Source organism: Hippocampus comes, unplaced genomic scaffold (genome assembly GCF_001891065.2).
Source record: "Hippocampus comes isolate QL1 unplaced genomic scaffold, H_comes_QL1_v1.1 scaffold319, whole genome shotgun sequence".
NCBI classification, from domain to species: Eukaryota; Metazoa; Chordata; class Actinopteri; order Syngnathiformes; family Syngnathidae; genus Hippocampus; species Hippocampus comes.
This window is the reverse complement of record NW_017806090.1, coordinates 531,327-557,531: the sequence shown is the minus strand read 5'-3', so window position 1 is coordinate 557,531 and position 26,205 is coordinate 531,327. Positions and strand designations below refer to the sequence as shown.

Below are 26,205 nucleotides of genomic sequence, written 5' to 3'. Positions count from 1 at the left end.
TTTTTTTTTTCTCCCTTCTCCGGGCTTTTTTTTTTTTTTTTTTTTTTTTTTTTTTTTGTTAAATTACCTCAGTGGGAATTTGCTATGTACTGTAAATACTTTCAGTTTGCAGTTTGAGAGCCAGTGCAATCGTTTGAAAGCCAAGCTGGAGTATGAACAAAGTCAACTAGAGAAGCAGAAGATGAAGCTCAGTGAAATGCAGTCCTCCATCGACCAGGAAGAAAGCAACATGGCCAAGAAGAGAAAGGTTAGCACGGATGCGCTGTCGTTAATATTTGCGACTTTGAGACTTTTCTGTGATTATGAGCAGTATAATCACAAAAGGTTTATACCTGCCTATTTTAATAGTTGAAACTGCAAATACAGTATACCACAAACTGAGTTTAATCTCATTTCAAACTAATCTCACAACATTACCTTAGAATGAGTAGCTTGCAGACAGGGGCAGGGTTGCCATTGGGAATATTTTAATAGTAACCAGGGCCTGGTAAAAAAATAAATGCGTTAGTTTGCTTTTGTATTGTCGATGGAGATGTTTTCAGCCTCGTATTCTGGCTCACCTTTTAGGAGGAGGAAAAGCTGCTGGTGGCCGTTGAAAAAAATGACAACAAACTGCAGGAGATGAAGAACCAGCTGCTGGCAAACAAGAGGCAGGTAGCGTCTGCCAAAAAGGAGCTGGATGAGAAAATCCTTCTGCTCAAAGAGATTAACAGGTAAGACAAATCACTGATGAAGAAGAACAAATGCCTCCATTGCTGCTCCTTTTCTGACGTATGAAGTGTATGCTGCGTGAAATCGATTTACACGACGAAACGTTGTTTTCTCTCAGAGAGTTGGTGAAACTTCAGCGGGAGGTGATGAGTGCCGAGAGCATCCTGGAACAGAAACGTTTAGTCCGACACAACTTGCTACTGGCCTGCAAGATCGAGGGCCTGCCAATCAATTTGCTGTCAGGTGACCTGAATGACATCAGCCAAATGGAGGTAAAAAGACATCTGTACTTCCACCATCTAATCCAATTAATTATGTGTGCAAGTGTCAATGGAGCTGATTATATTGTGTGTGGACAGATATGTATATATAATACCCTCATTATGACACAATACCCTTTTTGCGCACCGAAGTACAAATTAAGTGAATGTGTTTGGTTCTCTCCAGCTGGATGAAGGGTCTCAAAGTCCTTCGACCACAATGCACATCTTTGAGAGGGAGGCCCAGCTTGTTATCGACTACTCTTGCCTGGAAGCTGAGAACAGGGTGACACATTACTCTTTCATCAATGAATTTAGTATTAACACCGGCATGCTGTGTTAACATTGTGTATGTGTGTGTTTGCAGAATGTGCCTGCAGAGGAGTACGACAACTATCTCGAGGGGCTGAAGGAGTCTCTTCACGCCGCAGAGGAACAGCTAAAACGCACAGCCACGCCCAACTTGAAAGCTGAGGAAAAGTTGAGGGAGGTGAAGGACAAGCTACAAGACGTGACAGATGGTACTTTGGGGATTTTTTAAAAATAAATGTTAAGGTTTTGTTCTGTAACACGTGTACCATTTATTCTGTATTCAATGACTTGACGACGCATGGCTGTATCTCACTACGGAATTTGATTTTGCGCATGTCTGCTCTGCAGCAGCGGCTGCGTTTGAGTGTCTTTATTTCACTCACTCACTCCGTCCGCTCCGATCTTAAAACAGTAATGACCTGTCAAACCACGGCGAGTTGCGGCTTTTGTAGTTACAAACTCCGAGGCGATGTGCTAACCATACACCTTACCAAAACTTACCAACATACTTATTTACAACATACTTTAACAATGAATAGCATCAATGGTAAATCAGCATTTTCTGCCTCCGATTCAGCCTTCAGAGCCAGCACGATTGCCACCAGGAAGTGCCAACAAGAGTTTGAAGAAGTCAAAGCGAAGCGCTTCCGTCTCTTCAGCCAGTGCTTCGATCACGTGTCCGCCGTCATTGACGGCATCTACAAGAGAATATGCTGCAACAAGAGCGCCCAGGTGAGAAGACCGCTTCGCAACTCCAAGGCGAGAGACGCTGTCAGATGATGACATCATAAGATATGAAATGTGCTTCAGGCCACTCTGTCTGCCGACAATCCGGAAGAGCCATATCTCGGTGGCATTAACTACAGCTGCGTGGCTCCCGGGAAGCGCTTCATGTCCATGGAAAATCTATCAGGCGGGGAGAAGGCCATCGCCTCTCTGGCTTTGGTGTTTGCTATCTACAGGTAGTATCATTGACAAAAAAAAAAACTGGAAAGTGCAGTCAAAGCCAGATACAGGGTTTACGAAGTTAACAGAGGTGGGCAAAGTACCTCATATGGTCTGCTACATTTTTTTAAAATCTGGCAGACAGCATTTACATCATTGGTGCCCAACCTTTTTTGACTGAAGAGCTACTTTTCAAGCCAACGAACCGTCGCGATCGACCATGCATGCACGCGCATACACACGCATGGCCACCCATGATGTACATAATTAAATTGTTGCATTTATTTCATGTGGGGGTTTTTTCAGGTAAATTATAATGCATGTATTCATTGTTAATGCTTTTTATTCATTTATTTAATTAAAATCGGTTTATTGATTTATTGTTAAAAAAAACGGTAATAAATTATTTTTACATGTATTTATTTGATTAAATTCTTAACTAATTCAGTTAAAAATAGTCATTATAAAAAACTCATTTAAAATGATAAATAATGATAAATTTTATTTTTCACATGCACATTTTTACTTGACCTGGCCCATCTGTCTTTTAAAATCACCTGCGCTCTTTAGGTCAACAGTTTACTTCTCTCTCCTTAGTTACTGTCCAGCTCCCTTTTTGATTTTGGACGAGGTGGACGCTGCCCTTGACAACTCCAACATCGGGAAGGTAAGATTCCTGACATTCAGCGAGCTAATTGTTTGGAAGATGACATAATTGCACTGAACATATCACAAGTAGGGATGTTTCCATCCTTTCGTTTTCTCGCGCGCGTATCCTCAATAGAGTCACTAGTGAGCTGTAGCCTATCTTTAGGTGAGGGGCGAGTACACCCTGGACTGGTTGCCAGAGTCACAAGCCACTATATAGACACCCAAGCCACTATATAGACACATCGAGAGGAATCCTGAGTGCACAATCCATCGCTCTGATTTTCTACTTCAATCTGGAAGCAATCACTGGAATTCCAAATGAACTTGAAACTTTCCAAAGCTCCAGTAAAGTATGCTTCCTGACATCCACGCTGAATGCTCACCTGTGCTTTCTGCCACACAGCTTAAACGCAATTCACTCTGCACACCAAGTATTTCATGGGACCAATTGTACTCCCAAGTCAAGGCGTCACTTTATATGATTGGGTGTAGCAGCCAAAAGCCACTCGTAAAATCATGTGACGTCCATTTTGTGCTTCCAGGTGACTAACTTCCTGCGGGAGGAATCCAGAAAGAAAATGCAGGTCATCGTCATCTCCCTGAAGGATGATTTTTTCTCCAAGGCTGACACCCTGTTGGGCATTTACCCGAATGTAAGAATGTGATGTTAAACCAGGAATTGGCAAACTTGTGCCCAAGGGCCACATTTCATTTCTTTACATGGAGCGTTAGGCCTGGGTATTTGCAGATGAGATGACAAAAAAAGGTAAAATGTGAACGTAAAATCTTAAAAACACTTGAAATATTGATGATACATAATTTTGATTTATGATTTATTTGATTCTGGGCGGCACGGTGGTCGACTGGTTAGCACGCCGGCCTCACAGTGCAGAGGTGCAGGGTTCGATTCCGCTCCAGCCTTCCTGTGTGGACTTTGCGTGTTCTCCCTGTGCCTGCGTGGCTTTTCGCCGGGTACTCCGGTTTCCTCCCAGATTCTAAAAACATGCGTGGCAGGTCAATGGGACACTCTAAATGGTCCCTAGGTGTGATTGTGAGTGTGAATGGTTGTTCATCTGTGTGAGACATTCAAATAGCTGGCAATCAATTCAGATTGTACCCCTACAAATGCAAGACTTGGAAATGTAACTCCTCAGTGGGCTGAATGAAAGGACTGAATGGGTCATACATTGCCTGCTCCTGCATTTCCCACTTGACTCGTTTATTAGGATCAAGATGCCATGTTTTTTTGTTTTGTTTTTCCCCCAGTTTGATGGCTGTATGTTTAGTCATATCCTGACGTTGGACCTGCGTGCGTTCCCTATTCTGGAGGACGACAATGGAACACCTACGAGGACCAGGGCCAGGGAGAACAGCTTGCAAAATAGCTCTACATCACATTCATTGGTTTCACTGTTTCATTGAAGTGTTTTTCGCTGAAAAAGAAAGTTCCTCCTCCGTTAGATTTCCTTGCAAGTTTGGTGTTTAACTGTCCCTGTTTTAGAAACAGAAGGGTTTCATATTCCAAATGTGTTCTCTAGGAAATGTGTGTTAATGTGCTGCGAGCTTCAGTGTGTTTTAATGACTTCAGTCTACTTGAGCTATTGGTACTTAAAATTAACGAATTCACCTGTTTGAAAAAATTCGCCCGTTTCCACTGTGTGTTTTAGCTTCAGTTGGCCTCACGGGGGCGTAAGCGGCCTTCTCAGCCGGTTGACCACTTAACACAAAAAGGTCTCAGATCTTTGTAACGTTGTGCAGTTTGTACCCAGTGCTAATTATTACGTTTCTGTTCCTTTACAGTCAATAAATAATTTGTTTAACCACTATGTTGTCTGACCTGTTGTCAATTTACCGCTCCTTGCGTCATCCACCACGTGACCAATATTTACGGAAGTGGCGTCTTTCAGCTTCAAATGGCTTCCACCTTCAAATGTCACGCTAAAGATCGCTCTAAGCTAAATTGTTACCTAAACAAGAAGTTACCCACAGCCGGAATGTGCGCAAGGTTGTATATTGCCAGCAAATGTCGGGTAGATCAGATAGTAACCGCCTAGCTTCGTTAGTAATTACTAGCAAACAGCTAGTTTGAGTTTCATTGCCTGCGGAACTTGTCAGTCAGGCAACGATATTCATGTAGTTGAGAAGGTGTTGCACGGTTTCGTTTAATCAGTCGGTGGTGTTTCGTTTGTCGAACATTTGCGGGGTTACCCCGATTGACCAATAACGTTAGCTGGTTGATTTGAATCATGGGCGCCGAGCAGAGCGGAGATGCGGAACACAAACACTCCGACTACAGTTCCACAGGTGAGCATGTTTTTCGGTTCTTTTTCACGCTCCTTATTAGTAAGATGATGTTTGTATTGCCATTGTTTTGCCCTTGCTCCCATGATCCATTTCTCTATTGCTCCAGAGTGCAAATCTTGACGTTCACTAGTCAAGATTAGACCTTTCCTCTCGTTTTGTCACGACCTCTTTCGTTCTCTTCACATTTTCTCTTTCCTTTGTCCTATGTTATTTTGTTCATCTCCCTAGCTCACAATTACGTTGAAATGTTGACGTGGCATATTCAAGAAATGAAAACTGTTGAAACAAATTTTATATATTGCTTAAACCTTAAGTGATTCACTCGCCTGCCTTCTATACAGACAGAGTGAGTTCAATTCCTATAGTTCTCCCTTTATTGCATAGCCTGTGAGTGGCCGAAAGTATTTCTGACTGAATAATAATTTTGACTGTGTATCTAAACCGTTTTATTATTCATTTGGACAGTTGTGGAATGATGGTAAAAGATGAAATTGTATGGAAACTAAAACAAACCATACTCGAATGAACTTGCACTCAAATGTATTAAAATTAACTGGAGGAAAAGCCCAAACGAAATAAAACCCAACTATAATGACTACTTCAAAACTCTTATAACCAGGGTCGCCGCCCGTCCATTTCAATGCCACTTCAAATGTGACTTAAATTGTGTATTGGTGGGTAATAAATGGAACACTTGTCTTTGCAGTGGTTCCCTCTCCCGCCAAGCAGAAAGCGAAGATGGATGACATTGTGGTGGTGACTCAGGGGACGCAGTCCATGAGGAACATCCACAGTGACCCTGATGTCATTAAACTCCAAGAGATCCCAACCTTCCAGCCCCTCTTGAAAGGTACAATGCATCTTTATTTATTGTCTGCCTTTTGAAGATTCAGGCTTGTAGAGCAACCCTTGTTGCCCGTTCCAATACTTAAGTTCACAAAACATGAGAAGATGATCAGTTTTGCCAACAACGACCACCAGAGTAGCTCCATGTGCCAGCTCCATGCTTGTATAGCAGCATGAGCCATACGTCAATTAATTACACGAGTTGACCCTGATTTTGTTGTTTTGACACATTCCTTGTTTCCTCGACAGGGGTGCTGAGCGGTCAGACGTCCCCCAGCAGCGTGTGTCTGGAGAGACTGGATTCCGCGCAGGTGCTCCAGCTGTGCACCCGCTACCAGGACCACCTGCACCAGTGCGCCGAGGCCGTCTCCTTTGACCAGAACGCCTTAGTCAAGCGCATCAAAGAGGTGAGCTGCACCGGCATAGTCGAACTACAAAATCCTAAATAGGATGCGCACATCAAGATGTAACGTCTTCATAATATTGCTCAATCGATGACACTTTTATTTGTGCGGCACTTTTCCGATATCAAACCGCTATTTACAGGGCATAAGGACTTGCCCGGGCAGCAAATAGCAGAACTGTGCAGATCATTGATACCCACTGACATGCGGAAGTGTGCATGTACATGCACTTGTGGTAAAGACACTTCTACGAACAAACCAGGCTGAACTTCGACATACTTAGCTCGCGCCAGTTAATACTTTCAGCCACCATTTGTGTCACTGCGTATGTAGAGTGCGGTGTCGTGCTTTAACATGCTCGCATATCTCCGCTTGTTCTAAATTGCGGTTGTACTCCAGATGGACCTCTCGGTGGAGACCCTGTTCAGCATCATGCAAGAGCGCCAGAAGCGCTACGCCAAGTACGCGGAGCAGATCCAGAAGGTCAACGAGATGTCTATGATCCTACGTCGCATCCAGATGGGCATCGACCAGACGGTGCCGCTGATGGAGCGCCTCAACAACATGCTGCCGGAGAGCGAGCGCCTGGAGCCCTTCAGCATGCGGCCCGATGCAGACTCGGGCACCAAGTAAGCCACTCGCTAGGGAGCCCTGAAATCTGAGGTGAAGGTCGCTTCTGTCTTTTCCTTTTTTTGATTTGTATATGGAACTTCCATCTGGGAGAATTTGATTCTCCCGAAACTTAATCTTGGAAGTACGAGACATGAATGAGAATGAAATCTGGATGCCTCACGTTCCTGAGAAACTGGAATTTAAGGGATTTAAAAGCCGTATAATCTCGGAGAAATCACGCACCTGATACACCCAGTGCGGACCTGATAGATTTTCTCTCCACGGGCTTCCTACTCTTCCATTTTGGGACATTGACTCAAGAATAACGGAAGGAGCTTGGACAAACATGACCATGTTAATTTATTTGTTGCTCAACAATGTTTTGAAATGACCACTGCAAACCTGCCAATGATCTTTTATGAAGCCTCTTTCACACAGAGATCCCCACTCCATCCAACACCGCTCAGATTTAGTCATCTTGTGCTCAATGCCATTAAAAGCTTGGTTGATATTTAGCCGTGCCGCCATCACATTACAGATGACAAAAGAATGGAATGCAAATATGTTGAAAGGGTATATTTAAAAAAATAATAAAGTTGCCAAAGGAAGTCTTAATATGTATTTTTTGAATTCAATGTTTCAATGTACTACCCCCGGGTGGCCGAGGCGCATGCACCAGAAGGAGCTGCGCGATCATAATGAATTACCTTAGTCATGATGCATAAACTGTTGAATTGTTTACATTCTAGAAAATTACGTAACAACTATGTTGCTATGAAGGACAGTGTTATGGAGAAATCTAACTTTATTTGGGAAGGCCGGAACGGAATAATGGCATTTGCATTAAGTTCAATGGGGAAAGATGATTTGACATATGAGCAATTATGTGCAGTCACAGAATGAATTTGAATGTGTTTCGCAAGGCACCATTGTATACTTTTTGTTGTTGTTGTTGTTGTTTTGGGAGGTGACGTGTTGTTTGAATTTTCCGATATGGAATATATGCACTGGCTTAATGAAATTGCGTTCGGGTGCCCGAGCTACACATAGTGCAGCATGTTGATTAATGGACAGAGAATGTTCACTTCTAGAAAATAAAGACATGTCCATTGTATGGAGTCACCCCAAGTGTAGACAAAGCATATTATTTTCAAAATATATATTATTTTCAAAAAAATGGGTAGTTTACCATCAATTTTGCCTGAATTGTCATCTTATACATCAAATGAACAAACGGCTTATTTTTGCCGTGTTTTTTCGAAGCTCTGCGAGGCGTTGCGGCGGCGCGGTTTGCGCTTATCGGCCTCAAAGCTGGTGTGAATGAGGATTTACAGGATTTAGCTTGGGCTCTGATGGTGAGCGACGCGTGGTGTTTTGAAGCTGGTGTGCTCCCATTTGAGAAGGTTTTGTGTGGTGTCAGTCTAAGCTGCAACTTTGCCTGTGCCATTTGAAAAAAAAAAAAAAAAAAGGTTTTAAAGGCCTTGAATGGAGCGGGGCTTGTTTGAAGGTTACGCAAAAATAAAATAAAATAAAAAATGTCGCAACCATGCGTTGGCTATTAACAGAAGCATTTGACAAAATCTGCCGGCGGAGCAATTCTGTGTGAAATGAAAGAAATCCAATTTCCCCCTTTTTAAACGTCTCATTTGAATGGAAATCAAAATGGCGGGCGTCCCCATTCCTGGAAATGCTGCTGGACTTTCAGCTCCTCCTTCGCCGAGCATCAATTGACTTGTTTGATTGCACCGAAGTTCACATGCCAAGCTTTTTGGAAAACATCGGCACGTTGCGACGCAAGTCACCTCTCGTGAATATAAGACCACCCCCATTTTTTCAGTCTTATTTCAATGCAAAATACACCGTCTTATATTCGGGCCAATACGGTATTTTTTTTTCCCCTTTGCTTTGTCTCTGTCTGTCAGACTGTATTACTGCCCCCGGTGGCCAAGCTGATTACCGTAATTCTTTCCACTATTTGTTTTTACTGTGGTTTTTTTTTTTTTTTTTTTTTTGGTAGAGCAAAATTTTACTTTGAAGACATTCGAGGTACCACCAGAGCAGAGTCCTTCTGATTTGGTTTTAAGCTCCCCTTTTGACTTGACAAAAATGATCAGTAACATTGTTTCATAAGAAAACTTTTATTAGTCCTATAATTTGGAAATTTGCTTTATATTATTCCGATTCAATTTTATTGTCGGCACAAGTGATATACAAGCGGCCGTCATGGCGACTAAACAGCAAGAAAAGCACAAACAATCAGTGTCATTCATATGCAAATGAGCACCCATACACGAACGCCCTCCTCTCAGCATTCTGCAATTTTCCGTCACTCTTTTGAGTCTGCTGACAATAATGACAAGTGGTTTCCTCTCTCGTTGATTAGCGGGCAAGAGGCCGTCGAGGTGCTTTGTCACGCACTCGTGTTGAATCGGATGAGAATTTAAGCAAAGGGTCATTTGCGGTCTCCAAAACAGATCAACCATTCAAACAACAATGCGGCTCCTTTGCTAAGCTTTTTTTCTTCTCGTATTCTAGAAGCAAGCATGCTAACCACCAATCAGTACACTGGGACACCGGGAGTTGAAAGTTGACATTGGTGAAAAAAAAATGTGGGTGCTGATACTTGGTATGAGCCAAGCTAAGTGAAGGAATGTCATGACTTGAATTTGAGAGGGTGTGACCTCGCGCTGTCCTGCCGCCAGGCCTTGCCTGCTTAGCATGCAAGTGAGCGGCGGTGGTGGCGGCGGCGTGGTGCGTCCGCATGCAAACTTCCAGATTAACACCTATGAAATATTAACCGCTCGCATTGGCGGAATTTTAAAAAAGAAAAAAAAACCTCAGGTCACCCCTCGAGTCGTTTGCGAAGACCACCACAGCTGCCATTTTTGTCCATCATGATGAATACAAGGTACAAATGTTTGGAATTGAAATTTTAATTTTGCAAATGAAGAAAAAAAATCTGAGGTTTTAGTCTTATACCATCCAGCCTTACCTTACAGTAAAAAAAAAAAAAATTGATCGTAAGTCACTGTTCCAATTGTAATTAGTTTGATCCATGGCAACTTCCATGTTTGCTGTTCAATCAAGCCTTTCTCGCCGCTGTTTGTGCTTGTTGATGTCATAAAGGCACGAGGTAGCAACGTTCCATTTTCTATTTAGTTTACATTCACTCCTTTCACACTCTGCGCCGCTGACGCTTGTTCCTCTTGTTCACCGCCGCGCCAGCCGTCACGATCCCAACGCGAAGCCGCTTGTGCTTGCGCGGGCTTGCTGTCGTCTTCATCAGCGCCGCGCGCTTGCATGCCGTCTGTCACCCGTCGCGCTTATTAAGAGACACGTCTCCGCCAGGAAAAATTCGCACTTTGCAAAGTGCTTTTTTTTTTTTTTAATCAAGCAATTTCCTACTGATTCAGGACAGCGACGACAAGGCTCGGGGGGGGGCAGACACCGCAGGCACCGTACTGTTTGTTCCCGCTCTATGCCATGTTTTCATCGGTGATGGCGTTTTACTTCATTTTCGATCCGTTGCAGAATGTGAAACTCATTTCCGCACTTAAAATGTTACAATGTGACTTCAAACATCGTGATAGCGAGTAAACAGAGAACAAGCGATTACATCAAACTTATAGGAAGGGGGAAAAAAATGGTTTTGCAATGAGTACAACCTGGCAACGGTCCCTCACGCCCACTTTTTCATCATCAATCCTTGAAATGGTCAAAATGTGTTGTCATGCGCCGCTCATAGATGGCAGAGGTCAAAAGCTTCCCAATTTAGCGTGGCCTATCTGTCTTGGATACCTGCTTTCCCAATTTAGGCCCATTTGGGCAAATTCTCTGTGGGTTAGCGCCGAGATTCATTCCGAACGACCATTTCAAAGGAAAACTCAGCCACTTTCCTGTGAAGTTTCGAGGGCGGGTCCTTGAGACGTTTTCGTGCGTTCTGTTATGCGAGACACGTCCACCCAGTTTCATTTTGATCAGTGAAACTGGCATCTGGGGCTGTTTTTTTTTTTTTCTTACTTTACAGGAGTTGCAACGGAGAGCAAAATGTCTGCTTCAAACCAAAATGACCGCTCCTCCTGTCCAGTTTCCGCAACGGGTCCTTGAGACTTTGTCGTTATGACAACACATCCAATCCATTTTGTGTCCGGCAATGAAACTTGTGTCTGGGGCTTTTTTTTTTTTCCCTTTTTCCTTCCAAGGTGATCTGGCTGAGTGCTCAATGGCTACTTACAACCAAAACAGCTGACTTCCTTTTCAATTGCTGGCATGGGTCCTTGAGACTTTTTCACGGCTCCTATTGTGAACACATCCGGCCAATTTAGTGGTGATCGGTGACCCTGGTGTCAGGAACGAATTATTTCTAACATACCAGCGGCCAAAACTGAGTCCTGGATGGGATGTGGACGTGGATGACTAAATTACATCCAGTTTTGATACACACAGGGAACACCCGGAGAAAAGCCATGCCGACACGAGGAAACTCCACACAGCCGGAATCGAACTCTGCACCTCTACGCTTTTAGGCAAACGTGCTAACCAGTCGACCAGCGGTGCCGCCAGCCTGGGAGTCAATGCCAAAATGTATATCTACATCTACATTACGATTGGCGCCGCTAACGTACTGAAAGTCATTTAAAATGTATTTTGGCAAACGACGAAACAAAGTAACGGATCTGTTTCTGAATTGGAGGAACGTTGAGGGGCAAGATGGAGGGGAGGTGTCATGCTAAGTCATTGTGGATGCACAGCTGCTGTGTGATGCAACACGCACGCGCGCACACACACACACACACACACACACACACACACACACACACACACACACACACACACACACATATAAACAGCAGGAGATGAGCCAATGAGGCATTTGGTGCAGACACACTGTGTTTGTGACACCATGAGAGAGAGAGAGAGAGAGAGAGAGAGAGAGAGAGAGAGAGGGAGGAAGATGATTAGGACGAGCAGATGTAGCTGCAGCGCAGCCAGACAGGAGAGCTTCACTTTCCCCTTCGCCCACCCTCCTCCTCCTCCTCCTCCTCATCTTCCTCTTGCCCGTCGTGAGTCACGGACATCATTTCAGGTGAGACCACCCCTTTTATCGACGCCCCTCCTCTTCCGCCAACTTCCATCTGACTTGCGCTCACTTCTTCAGCCTCCACGTCGGCGCAGAGGAAAAGATTCATCGCGCTTTCCTGCGCTTCTCCTGTTCGTCGGGTGAGAGCTGACATGCCGCCGCACCGTCAGGACCGCCCGAGAGCATCCTCATCCGCATCTTGATTGACAGCCAAGCATCATTACTCGGCTTTTACCGGCGCGTTGCGGGGATTGCCGTGAGTTACTGCCGACTCTGTGCGTGTGTGTGTGTGTGTGTGTGTGTGTGTGTGTGTGTGTTGGGGCCAATTTTGCGCCAAATACCATCACGTGTTACCAGCCATGTTTTTACCAGGTGTTTCCACCAGAAGTGGGAGTAAATCAGTAAGTTTTAAGTCTTGTAAAGGCGCTTGTATCAGGTGCTGGTTCATGTTTGACCAGCTATCAGTTCGCTGAACTTTAAAGTTTGTTTGCGAGTAAGTTGCTTTTTCTCCTTTTCTTGAAATTTAGAGACCCTGTCAAGCAACGATAAATGTCTTGTAAATTTGCCACAGCACATAAAGAGAGAATCTGTCACATTTGGATGATTTAACAAAATGTCGTACATAAAATAAGATGAAAAAAAAAAAATTAAACTCAAGCCCTTGTCTCTGCTCTGAAATGGTGAAGGCATGTCCACTGAATGGCCAAAATGGGATTTGTCGTTCTTGGGAGAGAACACCGAGAAATTGTGCACATAAAATCCATTCAAACTGCACAGATGTACCCCATATACTTATGCAGTCATATTGAACATTTTTTGCCACCCTTGCGTTTTTTTGCAAGTCAGTCGGATTCTTGTTTTGACATAAAATATTTCTCAACTTGATTCATAGGAATCTGGCCAGCCCTATTTTAATTGTTTCAAAATGAACAACTTTATGTCTGCCAGGAAGATGACGCAGATCTATTTGAGCTATGGCTTCAGGTACGTCTTTAAAAAAGTTATTTCAAATCAGTAGCATTGTTGTTGGTCGCTCCCACATCTGAGCCTTTCAAAACTAACGAAATAATAAGATAAAAAATCATTTGAATTGGTGATACGAACACCTATGCAGTTTAATTCTTCCACCTAACTGAAGAGCATTTCATTGTTCAGCTTGTCACTATATGTCACCGGCACAGATAGACGAACAAAGATAAAATAATTTCTGAATCGATCAAGTAAAGTTGGATACTTTCCCCAACTCACCGACGGCGCAGTGCTTTTGTCTGACTGAGTGTGTGTGACATTGCGTCATTGTGTGAGGGGAATGGTTGTCTGTCTCTGCCTAGCAACCACTCCAGGTTGCCATTAGCCCTTTCCGATAGGCTCCAGCTCACCCGCGACCTTGAACAGGATAAGCGAAAATGGATGTCTGGATTGATAATTTTCCGACGGCGCACACACTAAGGTGCACGCTACACTGGTCGGGAGTGACTGACGTAAGCAACTTGTCCAAGCAATCAAGTGTAAGTGCTTTTTAGCAGAAGCTAACGCTGTTAGCTAACACGAATCTCCTCATCTAACAAAATGCAGCTCTGCTTACCTTTTGGCGATGACATGATAGTGATTATTTTTATTGCTATTTCAGCTCCCCCAAAACCACCACAATATTTGGTTACATTTGTTTTTTCCAAAAATGAAAACAGCACTAGTTTATAAATATAAAATAAATATTCAAACAGCGACCTGCCCCGGTGGACCGAATCTTGACGGAAACGCGCAGCGATTCAGCCGGGTTTGGTCGGTGACGGCCTTGTACTGTGTGACGTCTCGCCCGGTCCACAGCGCGGCACTTATCTGGTTGTTTGAACAACATGACCGAACGATAAAAAAAAAAGTCTTGTAGCTTGACAAGGCCAACCTATTTCCCAGCAGGACTTAACTTCGTTTAATTGCGCGGCAAAAGGCGCGAGGGCGGTGCGGAAGGCCAGCGGGCGTCCCCCGACAGGCTTCATTATCCTGGCCGTGGCGGTGAAAAGTGGGAATACGTGACGGAGGCGGGAGGATGAAAGAACGGCGGAGGGGATATATTACCTGATCAAAAGAAAGAAGGTGCTGGCAGGCGGAGCTGATAAGCTTTTGCTCATCGTTACCTCGCAGGGCAGGAGTAGAGCCGAAAATACACCTTGGGATTCTTCCGTCAGACGGTGCATGAACTCGATATAGGAACGCTCAATTTTTTTTTTTTTTTTTTTACGTTCAGTGAAGGTAGAAGGTGATTCAAGTAATTGAAAGGTGGCAGTTTGAGGCCACGGCATAATTCCAGATCAATTGCGATGCGATCCTTGATGAAAAATGAAAAATGATGAAAAATGAAATATTTTCATCCTCATGTCAGATTCACTTCGTGGAGAAAAAGAAACAAAGAGATATGGAAAAACGGACATAAACCCACTTTTTGTTTTTCGGAGCCAGTACCGATGCTGATCATTTCATTGTCAAGGAGGCCGAGAACTGATATAAGATAAGACAAGAAAACCTTTTATTTGTCTCACAATGGAGAAATTCCCAATTTACAGCAGCAAAATTATGACATGGACAAAGTAGAAGACAAAAACTATCCAAATAAATATAAATATGAAATATAAATAGAAGCATATTCAAAATGTGTGAGTGGCGGGGGGGGGTGAGTCCAGGTTTTCAGGACCAATTTAAATGACATTTCGAGTCAATGTTCATTTTCAGTGAAATGTTGGTGTGGAATTTAAAAAAAAAACAAAAAAACGTAACTTTATTGAAATGTTTTCAAGCAACTGTTGATTGATTTTCGTTCTTTTTTTTTTCATCTTAATCGACCATGTTGTTCTAAAATTTACGAAAAGTTTTGGAGCTCTGAGGATCATTAGCATGTCTTTAAAAGTGAAATAAAAACTGAAACAAGCAAATAGCTTCCCGTGACATCATTTTCAAAATCACTTTAAATGTTCAACTGTCACTCAACTTTGTTTTAATTTCAAACAAAACCAATTTTGCAGAGCCCCCCCAGAATCAGCAGCATCACTTTATAAATTCAACCACAAATTTAATTGGAACAGTTTGCTGAAGTGAACCGTTTTAAATTGAACTCTTTATAGGCTGACGGACGGATTAAAATCAAAAAGAAATCAATCTTTCGTTTTTCTTGCTGCCCTCAGTCTCCTCTTAAAAAGCAATTGGTAAATGCAGCACGTCCCATCGTTGCGAACGACGCGGTCGGCGCGCTGTGAGTTGACAGCTTTCAATTCAAAAGACGGAAGAATCGTGTGTGTACGGTGTCGGTGTGTGCAGGGCAAAGGAAGTTTGCGTGTGTCTGGTGCAGTATTACCCTCCACAGTCACGTGTTGCAGCTCGCCTTTTTTCTTGTTGCCCTCAGTCTCATCTTGGATAAAAATGATGGCATTCAACGCCTCTGGCAGTTTTGTATTTCAAAAGATGGTGTCCGTGCGTGCATGCGCGCGCGCGTGTGTGCGGACGTGCTTGCCTGTGTGAGATGAGCATTTATCCCATCAGTCGCATGTCGTGTTGTAATCTTCTTATAACGCGCAGCGGGGGGAAAAAAAAAGGAGCAGCAAAAAGCCGCTTTTGATTCGCATTTGGCAGTTTTAATCTCACCCCTCCCCCTCTCACCGCAAATCCCCTCAGAGATGATTTTTGTCAAGAATGTTCACTTGAAAATATGAGCATTGCATGCACGTAAACATGCCGGTATTCGACGTATGTTGATAAGAAATCTCTTTTTCAAAAGCAATGATAAGTCATCGTTTTCAGTGTTTGGCCTTGTTATACATTTTTAAATCCCATCCTCGTTTTTAGCTGTATTAATCTGTGCGGATCAGCAAGATCAAAGGCACTGGGTTTATTAATTTTAATAATCCACTTGAATAATCCAATTCTATCTCAACTACAAACTCGGCAACCCTCCTGATTTTTTCCCGTTTTTTTTTTTTTTTTTGGAGAATGTTTTACCGAATTGTGACATAAATCGATCCCTATTGAACTGCGTTGGACGTTGGAGCAATAAGCCGATTGATGACAAGCCAGGAGGGTGGAGTTAAGTGTCAAAACCGTTTGTCAATGTAAATTCATAGTAATGTTATAAAAACATTCCTGGCGGTATTTTTTTTTTTTTCAAATATGGTTTTCCAATTTCGCATTTCACATATCACGTGGTTTGGAACAAAACCCCCGCTGCGGCGGGGTGTTAATGTAGCCGTTTTTTTTACAGATAATCAAAATAGATAACCTGCGAGTATTGTCATATTGTCTGTCTGCATGTGTTGCTCCACCGTTTGTGTTAAATTATCAGTGGCTTATAGGATCGTCATTACCAACTGTCGATGCTCATCGTTCGTTGCTCAGAGGTGTTTTTACGTCATTATGTGAGGGGGGGGGTGTTAAGATAGCGGGACATTCCTCAGGCACGGGGTTGTTTTAAATAGATGTGTCATTCTCTTTGTTTAATGTGTAGATTGACAGTAAGCTTCAACTGGGAGTTGCATTAAAAAGCTTGATGCCTCGTTTTTTGAAGATTTATTTGTTTGCGGCGTGCCAAACTGCTGCTCGTTGTGAAGCGAGTTGAATTCACTGCTGCTGCACGGCGCTCGTATCTCAAGTTTGCGTTCTCAAAAACGTGTTAATCGCACCACGAAAAAAAAAATCTGAAAATTTCAGTGGCAACAAAATTCAGGAATATAATGTCAATTTAAAAAAAAGTGTGCCGTGATGATTGATTTGTGCTGTTTTTGCCGTCTGACAGAAGTACTCAGGTTAATTTCTCCAGGTTCATTTTCCTTTGAACTATCTTGCCAAGGCAAAGCGGCTTTATTTATACCGCGCATTTCATACACAAGGTAACTGCGTGATTCACATAGTTACAAAAGAGCATTGAAAGGCAATAAATAAGGCATTAAAAAAAACAGAAGACTTAGGAGAAAAATAAAAAGTACCTTGGTAAAACTATTAAGAGAACATACAGTACAAGAACATGATTTGGGGGAAAAAAAAAAAAGATAAGAGAGTTCCTCAAAAAGACCTTAATCATAGCTACGAAAAAAAAGCGCATCGTTTTTAACCTGGATTTCAAAAAACTTAAACTTGGGGCCAACATCAGTCCTTTTGGCAGTTTATTCCATTTGTGTGCAGCGTAACCGCTAAATGCTGATGCACCATGTTTGCTTTAAATACAAGACTCCACTAATTGACCAAGGCTCACTAAGTCCACTGACCCCTTGACCGTCCTGGATTTATATTCCATCATTATGTCTTCAATCTATAAATGTTATTTATTTATGTATTGAGGCAGGGTGGGGGGGGGCTCATTTTGTCACATTCCTTCATTCCGAAGAACCTTGTTGCTTTTCGAAACATATCATAAATGCTTCAGGTCGCTGAGTTGTTGTCAAGCAGGAAGTGTCATCCCCAAATGTGAGCGAGATGGAGAGCTCTTCCATTACCGGGCTTGTCGCCATGGAGACCACCATCTTCCCTCGCATCTTATTCTCACTTTTCCCGTTGCAAAGCTCCCAAAGTAGCAATCACACTTCCTTTTTTTTTTTTTTTTTTTTTAACTGCTATCTGCTTCTCCCCCCTACTTATCATGTCTCATATATTTCCCTGTTGTACCCTTTCTTGCTTCCATTCGCATACATTGTCATCTGTCCTCAATGGCAAACAGCCGAATGTCACTTTGGCGTCTAACCGCCTCGCCGCACTCATGGATGATCGGCATGTCCCAGGTGATGTCATATGCAGCAGCAGTGATGGACCATTAAGCGGCTCTCCTAAAATAAAATATCTTTATTATGGTCTCCTTGCCAGACAAAGAAGCTCCTCCTCCATCTCCTCATGAATTATTCATTCAAATACAGCAGTTGCTTCCATGAGTGCATGCAGACAACACGTTTTCATTTTTCCATGCGACACGCTGAATTGGACAAAAAAAAGGGGGGGGGGGCGCAAACTGGAAAATGTTATTTTGCTGTTGGTTTTTAGCCAGATAATTTGTCTAGATGGCTGGTTGCTAACAGAATTGAACCAATATTAGGCCAGATTAACCCAAAAAATAATTTGCTGCTAGTATGTTAGTTACTTAATGAGTTAATTTGTTTGTTAGTTTGGGGAATTGCATCAAAATTGGGCCGGGCGAAAACGAAGCTACCGTTCGTCAGTTAATTAGCTAGCTAGCTAGCTTGATTTACGCGAAACAAATGTTAGCGATTGGGTTACTGGGGATATTTTTCTTTTTAGTTGTCACCACAGTGAAGTGACTTTTTAATTGTCTTTCGTTACTTACTCAGTCACTTACTCACTCAGTGACAGAATGATGCTAAAATGGCACCCAAAATATGAAGTAGTTGGATCTTTGGCCGGTTCATTTTTGTTCCACTGTTGGGACATCGGAGCCCAAGTGTAGAACGGAGTAACATGCATTTTTAAAGACGTATACTCCCTCCTGCATCGGCCGGACCAGAGTAATTGCTGGAAGGGGAGAAACTAACTGCGTGCTCCCCTCTACTACTCCTCCTTCCCCTCCGCCACCTTTTGATGAATAAGTAAACACGTACAAGCCAGCAGTTGCTTTAAAAGTCTCCGAGTGGGAGGGCCAGCAACCGGCTGTTTACTCGTTGATGATTGCACACACACACACACACACACACACACACACACACACACACACACACACACACATTGACACGTTGCATGAAGATGCTTTGTCAGCGCTCACACATTTTTGCATTTCAAAAGCAGCATATTGATGCTGAATGTAACCAAAATGTGCTTTAATGTCATAGGTTTCTTTCTAAAAATTGCAAATTAGACCAGAGGTAGAAAATGTATGGCCATCTTAATTCTTTATTCCGGCCCACTGAGCATTTACATTATCAAGAGTCCCAATTTTTTTTTTTTTTTAATCTGTCGAGATGTTTTCAATTCATTCCGATGGTGCCAGTGTACCGAATCAATTGGTGTCTGACCGATGAGGGTGCGAGGAGTAGCAGAGGAGTATTCAGCATCCAAAGATACAAAGTCGAGCAGAATTTTGATGCATTACTGAGAATCCAAATGTCCGTGCACTGTGCATTGGTGTTGTTATAAAATGGCTCATTATCTTCCAGGGAGATATCCGATCCCTTGCTCACCCGCAACCTTTGACAATACAAAGTGAGACCATAATCGCACCCTAGAATTTTTGGTAAGGTTCCGTCCCCTGAAGCCAGTTTCAGTTAGCAACTTTTGCTCGGAATGTCTATCATGAGTAGACCCACCAAAAAGTCTGAAGAAGCAATACCCCAAAAAGATGCGGGAAATCTGCCGTTTTGGTTTCAAGTGGACTTTTTAGACCCGTGATGGCGATTTTCAATGGACAAACAAAGATGAGCCTTTTCTTGAAAGTTTTTTTTCCCCCAATTGCTGACATATTAAACCACACGTAAGGGACTAGAAAGATGGATGATGGTAAATTGAGGAAAACAAAACAACTCAACAGTGACTTTTCGTCATTGCCCGTGGGCGGAGTTTGATGAATCGCCAGGAAACGAACCATGCGGCAGCACGAGGACAAACTTGTGTGTGAACCTCACGCCCCGAGGACTACAATTTTCGAACATAGTCGAGCACAATCTCATTACGGCACCGAGTCATGTGGCCCGCATGAAACCAGACTCATTGTTGTCTCCGCATCTTGGCGTGCAACGCAGCTGTGGCAGTCACGGCCCGAAACATTGTACTCCATATTCGCAATTGTACATATTCACTGTAGCGGATGTACAAACATACAAACGGCTGCGGCGAGATGCTCGCCAAAGCAGCCAAAGGCCATCAGAGCGAGGACGCTGCATTTTAAACAGCAGCCTCACCGCACTTGACGGGGAAAATGGGTCACATTTGTTTCCTGACACGTACGTGAAACCGACTGGTGTGGAAGCGTGAATTGTGAACGTGCTGTTCTGACACCATTCGTGGCTCACGTGCACCTCGCGCATCTTCTTTTTTCTTTTTTTTTTTTTAATGTTGTTAACTGTCATCCATCCGTACATCCTTTTTATAGAGCGCTTATCCTCATTAGGGTCGCCGGTGAGCCGTAGCCTATTCCAAGCTGACTTTGGGCGAGAGGCGGGGTACGCCGGTACACCTAGGGACAATTTGGAGTGTTCAGTCAACCTGTCATGCATGTTTTTGGAATGTGGGAGGAAACCGGAGTACCCGGAGAAAACCCACGCAGGCCCGAACATGCAAAACTCCACACAGAGAGGCTGGAGCTGGAATTGAACCCGGTACCTCTGCACTGTGAGGTTGACCACTGGACCACCTAAACTCAAACAAAGCATTTAAAAATAAATAAATAAATAAATAAAAACTAACTTTCCCTAAAAAGAAATTAAAAGTAACCAAATATAAAAATAGTCTCAATTAAATACAAACTTAACTATCATGAAAAATCTCAAACTATTATAACCGTGCTCGTGACCAGTCTATATGTGCCCTGACACTGCCCCCTCCCTTTTAAATGTTCTGAACTCCCATTTCCACCCCACATGCTGTCATGGAGCTGCTGGGTGGAGTCACTGTAGTGCAGAGTGTAAAACGCGGAGCCGTCGCGGGCGTCTGTGGCTGACGCTAATGAGGATCGACTCTCCTCGGCAGTGGTGGCTCTGACCCACATTATTTCGCGCGATGCCCTGAGGCCCGTTGAGTCGGGATGGAGACGAACGGCCAACCGGGAGTTTCCATTTGAGAGTCTCTAAAGGTCCCAGTAATTTCTGACATGTTATTGAGCCACAATGTTGTGTGTGCCAATGTTTACGTTCTGGCGACAGGCTACCGTATTGGCCCGAATATAAGACGGCCCTGATTATAAGACGACCCCTCTTTTTCAAGATTCAAGTTTGAAAAACGACTTTTTGAACACCAAATAAATTTTTATACAGAAAATAATTACAGTACATCTGAAACAATTGATTATAACAATATATTTTGAGAGAAAAAGTATGTTATTTTGCCTCATTCAAATCTAAAGTGCAATCACATTCGTAAATGAATGGCTTCTGGTTTTTGAAATGTAAATGACGTCATAACTTCTCCTCAGCTGCCGGTTAACCTGGCCGATCTTCGACTCACTTTTCTCCAGATTGTCACTACGTATCTCCATTTTCTGTTATCTCTTCTATTATTTTCTTCTCTTTTCCTTCTTACCGCTATTTTTTATTTTTCTTCTTCGTGCTACCGCTATTGTTATTTTTATTCTTCGTGGCAGGGCTTCACTTTGGCCTGGGGAGTCAAGTTCAGCATCTGCTTCAATGATATCTGGCGCCATCTAGCGTCGTGAATGGGTATAATATCTAGACCCCGAATATAAGACGGCCCTCACTTTTTCAGTCTTATTTCAATGCAAAAAAACACCGTCTTATATTCGGGCCAATACGGTATATTAGCCTTCCTCAATTTTTTTACATGGTGCGGCGATGACATCTCCACAATTTTGCGCGTGTCCATGTTGACGTTCCAGGGAGCGCCGTGGCAATTTGTTCTTCCCAGCCAAACTACCATCTTATGATATGTCGCGACGGCATCTTTAGCAACGCTGAGCATTCAGGTAGATTGACGTGTGGGCCTGTCCGCAATGTTGCGTCCATCCCTGTCGTAGTCGAGGCTAAACGCGTAATGGATGCGTTCCCGCAGCGAGGCGACAGCCCGCAAAGTCAAAGCAAAGCCAAAGCATCAATCACCTCGCACGAGTTGCGTTTACAACAAGCGCGTCATCCATCTTGATGAGGCTGAGCCGAGAGCGCAGGGGTCCTCCACGCGCGGGGGCACCGCCGCTCTCAAGGCAAACCAGGGGATTAAACGTGTCTCTGAAGGGCACCTTGACGGAGGCTCCCTTTTTTTTTCCCGCCATTGAACCGCGAAAAAAATGATTGGCATTCAGAGCCACCCGCCGTTGTTGTCATCCAAAAAAAAAAAAAAAAAAATGAAGATGATCGAGTGGAGGAAGAAAAGCGACGATGCAAAACAAACAAGATGGCAGAGATGTGTCATAAAGTCGAGTCAACACACGGGGCTTTATTCATTCGCGGACGTGACTTCATTTCCATATAAATGTCTTGCGAGCGAGCACAGGATTGTATGAAGTTTCTGTTTTGTCAGAGAAGATCAACAACAACAAGAAAAAAAAAAGATCATTTCTCCCCTGCACTTGTTGATTTAAACGTTTCTGTTCCTGTTGACTTATGAAAGTTCTTTACTAAACTTAAAAAAAAACAAAAAACATCCCTCCTTATTTCCTTTTGAGTTGCAAGCGTGTGCTTGACGTTCATGATTGCTGATCGTTTTCTATGTCAATTGGGGAGGGAAGAAAAAAAAAAATCACCCCAAACATGACATACGCCGCACCACAGAATAACAGCTCGGGATCATCATTTCCACGCATCCAACAATTTTCTGATTATTATCCATAGTGATTAAAAAAAAAAAATGCTTTTGAACATTAGCTTCCGTTTCCATTGCGACACCAACGCAGACACGCGGCCATCTACCAATCGACGGATTGCAGAGTGCTTTTCTGCACCCTACATGGGGGGGGGAAAAAAAAAACGATCATGAGCATGAAAATGACTAACGCGTGGAATTCTTTCTCATGATGCGCGCTAGTGAGAGGCGGGATGCTGAGGCTGATGTGGAAGTCGACGGACAAGATGCGTTGCCTGAGGAAGAGATCCACGCTGCCTCTGCTGGGCTTCCTGGTCGCCTTCCTGCTGCTCTTCAACCTCTACATGGACATGGACGGATACGTGTTGGTGAGCGGTTAGCTTTTTTTTTTCTCTCTTTGCATTATTATTTATCGATCTGACGACCGTATTTTCCACACTAAAAGGCGCACTGGATTATGAGGCGCACCTTCAATGAATGGCCTATTTTGTCTTTTTTTTTCATACATTGGGCGCACCGCGTGATAGGAAGCAATGTACGATGCATCCACTAGATGGAGCTACGCTCAAGGAACGGACAACAGAACGATCAGATGTCAGTAAAACTGATTTAATAAAGCAGCGACGCAGTTCACTTAACCAACAGCAAGTTATAACATTGATTCGTTAACGTTGAACTCTCTTGCCGCTGCTCTCTTTTCGTGTTCAACTGCGTAACCGATCGCCTAAAGTTTGAACTCTGCATTGTCAGCATGTCTCGAGCAAGGAGCCATTTTGGGGTCGAAATATTACCGTAATGACCATACACAAGCCGCGTCGGACTTTTAACTCATTCAGTACCAGCCAATTCTGGACCAAGTCTGAAAAGACGTTGAAAAACGTCTTTGGGAGTGAATGAATTTTAAGAAAATGGAAGGCTTTTAGGTGCGCCTTTTAGTGCGGAGAATACGGTAATTGGAAACCTGTATCACGTGCCGAATGAAATGTTTTTTTTATTTTAAACCCTATCAGGGACAGTGGCCATGACAGTGGACTGCTTATCATGTGAGCGGGTTAAAGAGTGCATGAAAGGGTAAACACATTTGCTCATGTTCTTCTTTTCCAACAGGAGGCAGAAAAGCGCCAGCTGGGTGAGACGTTAATGCAACCCGCTAGCTCAGAGCGATACATCCACACCTTCAGAGACCTGTCCAACTTCTCCGGGACCATTAATGTGACGTACCGCTACCTGGCGGGATTCCCTCTGCCGCGCAAAAGTGGGTCGTTCGATGTCACTTTGGAAATGTGACGTCTTGTGTGTGCTACGTGTTTTCATCAGACGGCCTGACCATCGTTTGTTCTTTGTCATCATCAGAGTACCTGACCATCGGGCTGTCGTCGGTGAAGAGGAAGCGCGGGAACTACCTCCTGGAGACCATCAAGTCCATCTTTGACCAGTCCAGCTACGAGGAGCTGAATGAAATCGTGGTGGTGGTCCACCTGGCCGACTTTGACTCGCTGTGGTGTGACAACTTGCTGCGGGAAATCAGCCGCAAGTTCTCGCACCACATCATCGCCGGCCGCCTGCTGGTGATTCAGGCCCCCGAGGAGTACTACCCGTCCCTGGACGGCCTGAAGAGAAACTACAACGACCCCGAGGACCGGGTGCGCTTCCGCTCCAAGCAGAACGTGGACTACGCCTTCCTGCTCAACTTCTGCACCAACCTCTCCGACTTCTACATGATGCTGGAGGACGACGTGCGCTGCGCTCGTAACTTCCTGACGGCGCTGAAGAAGGTGATCGCCTCCCGCGAGGGATCCTACTGGGTGATGTTGGAGTTCTCCAAGCTGGGCTACATCGGGAAGCTGTACCACGCGCGGGACCTGCCGCGCCTGGCGCACTTCCTGCTCATGTTCTACCAAGAGATGCCGTGCGACTGGCTGCTCATCCACTTCCGCGGCCTGCTGGCCCAGAAGGACGTGATTCGCTTCAAGCCGTCGCTCTTCCAACACATGGGCTACTACTCGTCCTACCGGGGCGCCGAGAACAAGCTGAAGGACGACGACTTCGAGGAAGACGCGGTGGACATTCCCGACAACCCGCCGGCGCGGCTCTACACCAACATGGCTGTTTTCGAGAGCTACGCCGCCGCCAAGGCCTACAGCGCCGTGGACGAGTACTTCTGGGGCAAGCCGCCGTCCACCGGCGACTTCTTCGTGGTGGTCTTCAACAAATCGGCCAAGATCAGCAGGATCAAGATCGCCACGGGCTCCGACGACAGAAAGAACGACATCCTCCATCACGGCGCCGTGGAAGTGGGTCAGAGGCGCGCGGAGGGCAAGCAGGACGGCCAGTGCGCCTCCTACATCACTCTGGGGGAGTTCAAAGGTGGAAGGGTTGAGGTTCAAGACGTGGACCGCAAGATTGGTTTCGATGTGGACTGTGTGCGCATCGTGGTGACAGCTGGCCAGAAAGAGTGGCTCATAATCAGAACCATCAGCCTATGGACCGCACATCCCGGCAGTTCGTTGGTCAAGTGACCAATTCACTTATCGGTGCGGTCATGTCGGACAAGACTCAGAAAAAAAAAGTATATTTTCTTGTGTATTTTTTTTTTCAACAATTGTTTTCCCCCTCTGATAAGTTTCAAACACGATTCAGAATCCACCCTTTATACTTCATTTTCCTAACATAAAAACAGGAATGTGTTTCTACTGTATGTGTCTGCTGTCATGTTTTTGAAGTTTGGAAATCAAACTGCTTCTAAAGCAGTTCATGCGCATCCTGTTAATTGGGCCAAATTTCAGCTTTTTTTTTCCACAAAGTCAAAGTCTGCCAAGATCCAATTAGTGGATGTCGCAAAAGGTTATCCTGGGCTTTCCTGTGTGCAGTTTGCATGTTCTCCCCGTGCCTGTGTGGGTTTTCCCTGGGTACTCCGGTTTCGACCCACATTCCAAAAACATGCATGGCGAGTTAATGGAACACTCTAAATTGTCCCTAGGTGTGAGTGTGAGCGTGAACGGTTGTTTGTCGATATGCGCTCTGCGATTGGCTGGCAACCGGTTCAGGGTGTCCCCTGCCGACTGCACGAAGCACCCTTGTGAGGATAAGCGGATCGGAAAATGGATGGATGGATAAAGATGAATTCATGACATATCCTAATGGCTGCCTTTCCAGCAGCTCCTATATTTTGTTCTTCTACTTCTTCCTTTCATAACTTTGCTGCTGTGAATTGGGAATTTCTCCATTGCGAGACTAATAAAGGATTTCTTATCTTATGCAAATGTCAACCACCAACTTGGATCAAGGCATAGGCAAAAAAAAAAATTAATTGCCATTCATGAGAGTGGCACTGTTGCCAGACATGACTGGAGGTGCACCTGGCTGTACAACAAGCTGCCTTTCCGGGACCATACTGCCACTCACAGGTCAGTCTTGCTGCTCTGACAGACATGGTTGGGTTAGGCGTGTGTGTGTGTGTGTGTGATGTGTGTGTGTGTGTGTGTGTGTGTGTGTGTGTGTGTGTGTGTGTGTGTGTGTGTGTGTGTGTGTGTGTGTGTGTGTGATGTGTTGTGTTGGTTATCTGTATTACACTACACATAAAAAGAGCAGTAAGAATACAGAGAATCATTTTTTCCCCCTTCATCATCCGTAG

General features: G+C 44.2%; 3 protein-coding genes across 6 annotated transcripts in view; all 3 read left to right on the top strand.

Annotated features, from left to right (window-relative positions):
* Positions 1-17,170, top strand: part of smc1b (structural maintenance of chromosomes 1B) — a 24,377-nt gene extending 7,207 nt beyond the window's left edge. Inside the window, exons 16-26 of one of the 3 annotated variants that reach the window (XM_019894821.1) lie at positions 106-247; positions 568-713; positions 830-983; positions 1,159-1,257; positions 1,339-1,492; positions 1,861-2,015; positions 2,094-2,245; positions 2,826-2,895; positions 3,422-3,532; positions 4,146-4,324; positions 17,161-17,170. In XM_019894821.1, coding sequence (XP_019750380.1) covers positions 106-247; positions 568-713; positions 830-983; positions 1,159-1,257; positions 1,339-1,492; positions 1,861-2,015; positions 2,094-2,245; positions 2,826-2,895; positions 3,422-3,532; positions 4,146-4,301 — 1,339 coding nt within the window. In that variant the 3' untranslated portion in view covers positions 4,302-4,324; positions 17,161-17,170. Of the gene's footprint in view, positions 1-105; positions 248-567; positions 714-829; positions 984-1,158; positions 1,258-1,338; positions 1,493-1,860; positions 2,016-2,093; positions 2,246-2,825; positions 2,896-3,421; positions 3,533-4,145; positions 4,706-17,160 lie in introns of those variants that run through there. The other 2 variants (XM_019894819.1, XM_019894822.1) reach the window with 2 other exon arrangements.
* Positions 4,747-8,564, top strand: borcs5 (BLOC-1 related complex subunit 5). The gene is made up of 4 exons (XM_019894831.1): positions 4,747-5,183; positions 5,890-6,033; positions 6,279-6,436; positions 6,833-8,564. The coding sequence occupies exons 1-4, from the start codon at positions 5,126-5,128 to the stop codon at positions 7,064-7,066; spliced, it is 594 nt and encodes a 197-aa protein (XP_019750390.1). The 5' UTR covers positions 4,747-5,125; the 3' UTR covers positions 7,067-8,564.
* LOC109530880 (alpha-1,3-mannosyl-glycoprotein 4-beta-N-acetylglucosaminyltransferase C-like) lies at positions 10,018-25,267 on the top strand. 2 transcript variants are annotated; one of them, XM_019894824.1, is made up of 6 exons: positions 10,018-11,372; positions 11,492-12,131; positions 12,204-12,381; positions 22,794-22,939; positions 23,679-23,826; positions 23,925-25,267. In XM_019894824.1, exons 4-6 carry the CDS (start codon positions 22,805-22,807, stop codon positions 25,088-25,090), a joined length of 1,449 nt encoding a protein of 482 aa, XP_019750383.1. In that variant the 5' UTR covers positions 10,018-11,372; positions 11,492-12,131; positions 12,204-12,381; positions 22,794-22,804; the 3' UTR covers positions 25,091-25,267. The 2 variants fall into 2 exon arrangements, with proteins under 2 accessions (XP_019750383.1, XP_019750382.1); XM_019894823.1 differs by having other exon boundaries at positions 10,018-11,629; positions 11,739-12,131.
* The last annotated feature ends 938 nt before the right edge of the window (positions 25,268-26,205 follow it).

Bases quoted from the DNA above. Each gene is read 5' to 3' on its own strand.
- borcs5 (XM_019894831.1), top strand. From the start codon at position 5,126: ATGGGCGCCGAGCAGAGCGGAGATGCGGAACACAAACACTCCGACTAC. The intron at 6,034-6,278 runs GTACAATGCATC...TTTCCTCGACAG, and splicing joins CTTCCAGCCCCTCTTGAAAG to GGGTGCTGAGCGGTCAGACG. The intron at 6,437-6,832 runs GTGAGCTGCACC...GTTGTACTCCAG, and splicing joins TAGTCAAGCGCATCAAAGAG to ATGGACCTCTCGGTGGAGAC.
- LOC109530880 (XM_019894824.1), top strand. From the start codon at position 22,805: ATGCTGAGGCTGATGTGGAAGTCGACGGACAAGATGCGTTGCCTGAGG. The intron at 22,940-23,678 runs GTGAGCGGTTAG...CTTTTCCAACAG, and splicing joins ACATGGACGGATACGTGTTG to GAGGCAGAAAAGCGCCAGCT. The intron at 23,827-23,924 runs GTGGGTCGTTCG...TGTCATCATCAG, and splicing joins ATTCCCTCTGCCGCGCAAAA to AGTACCTGACCATCGGGCTG.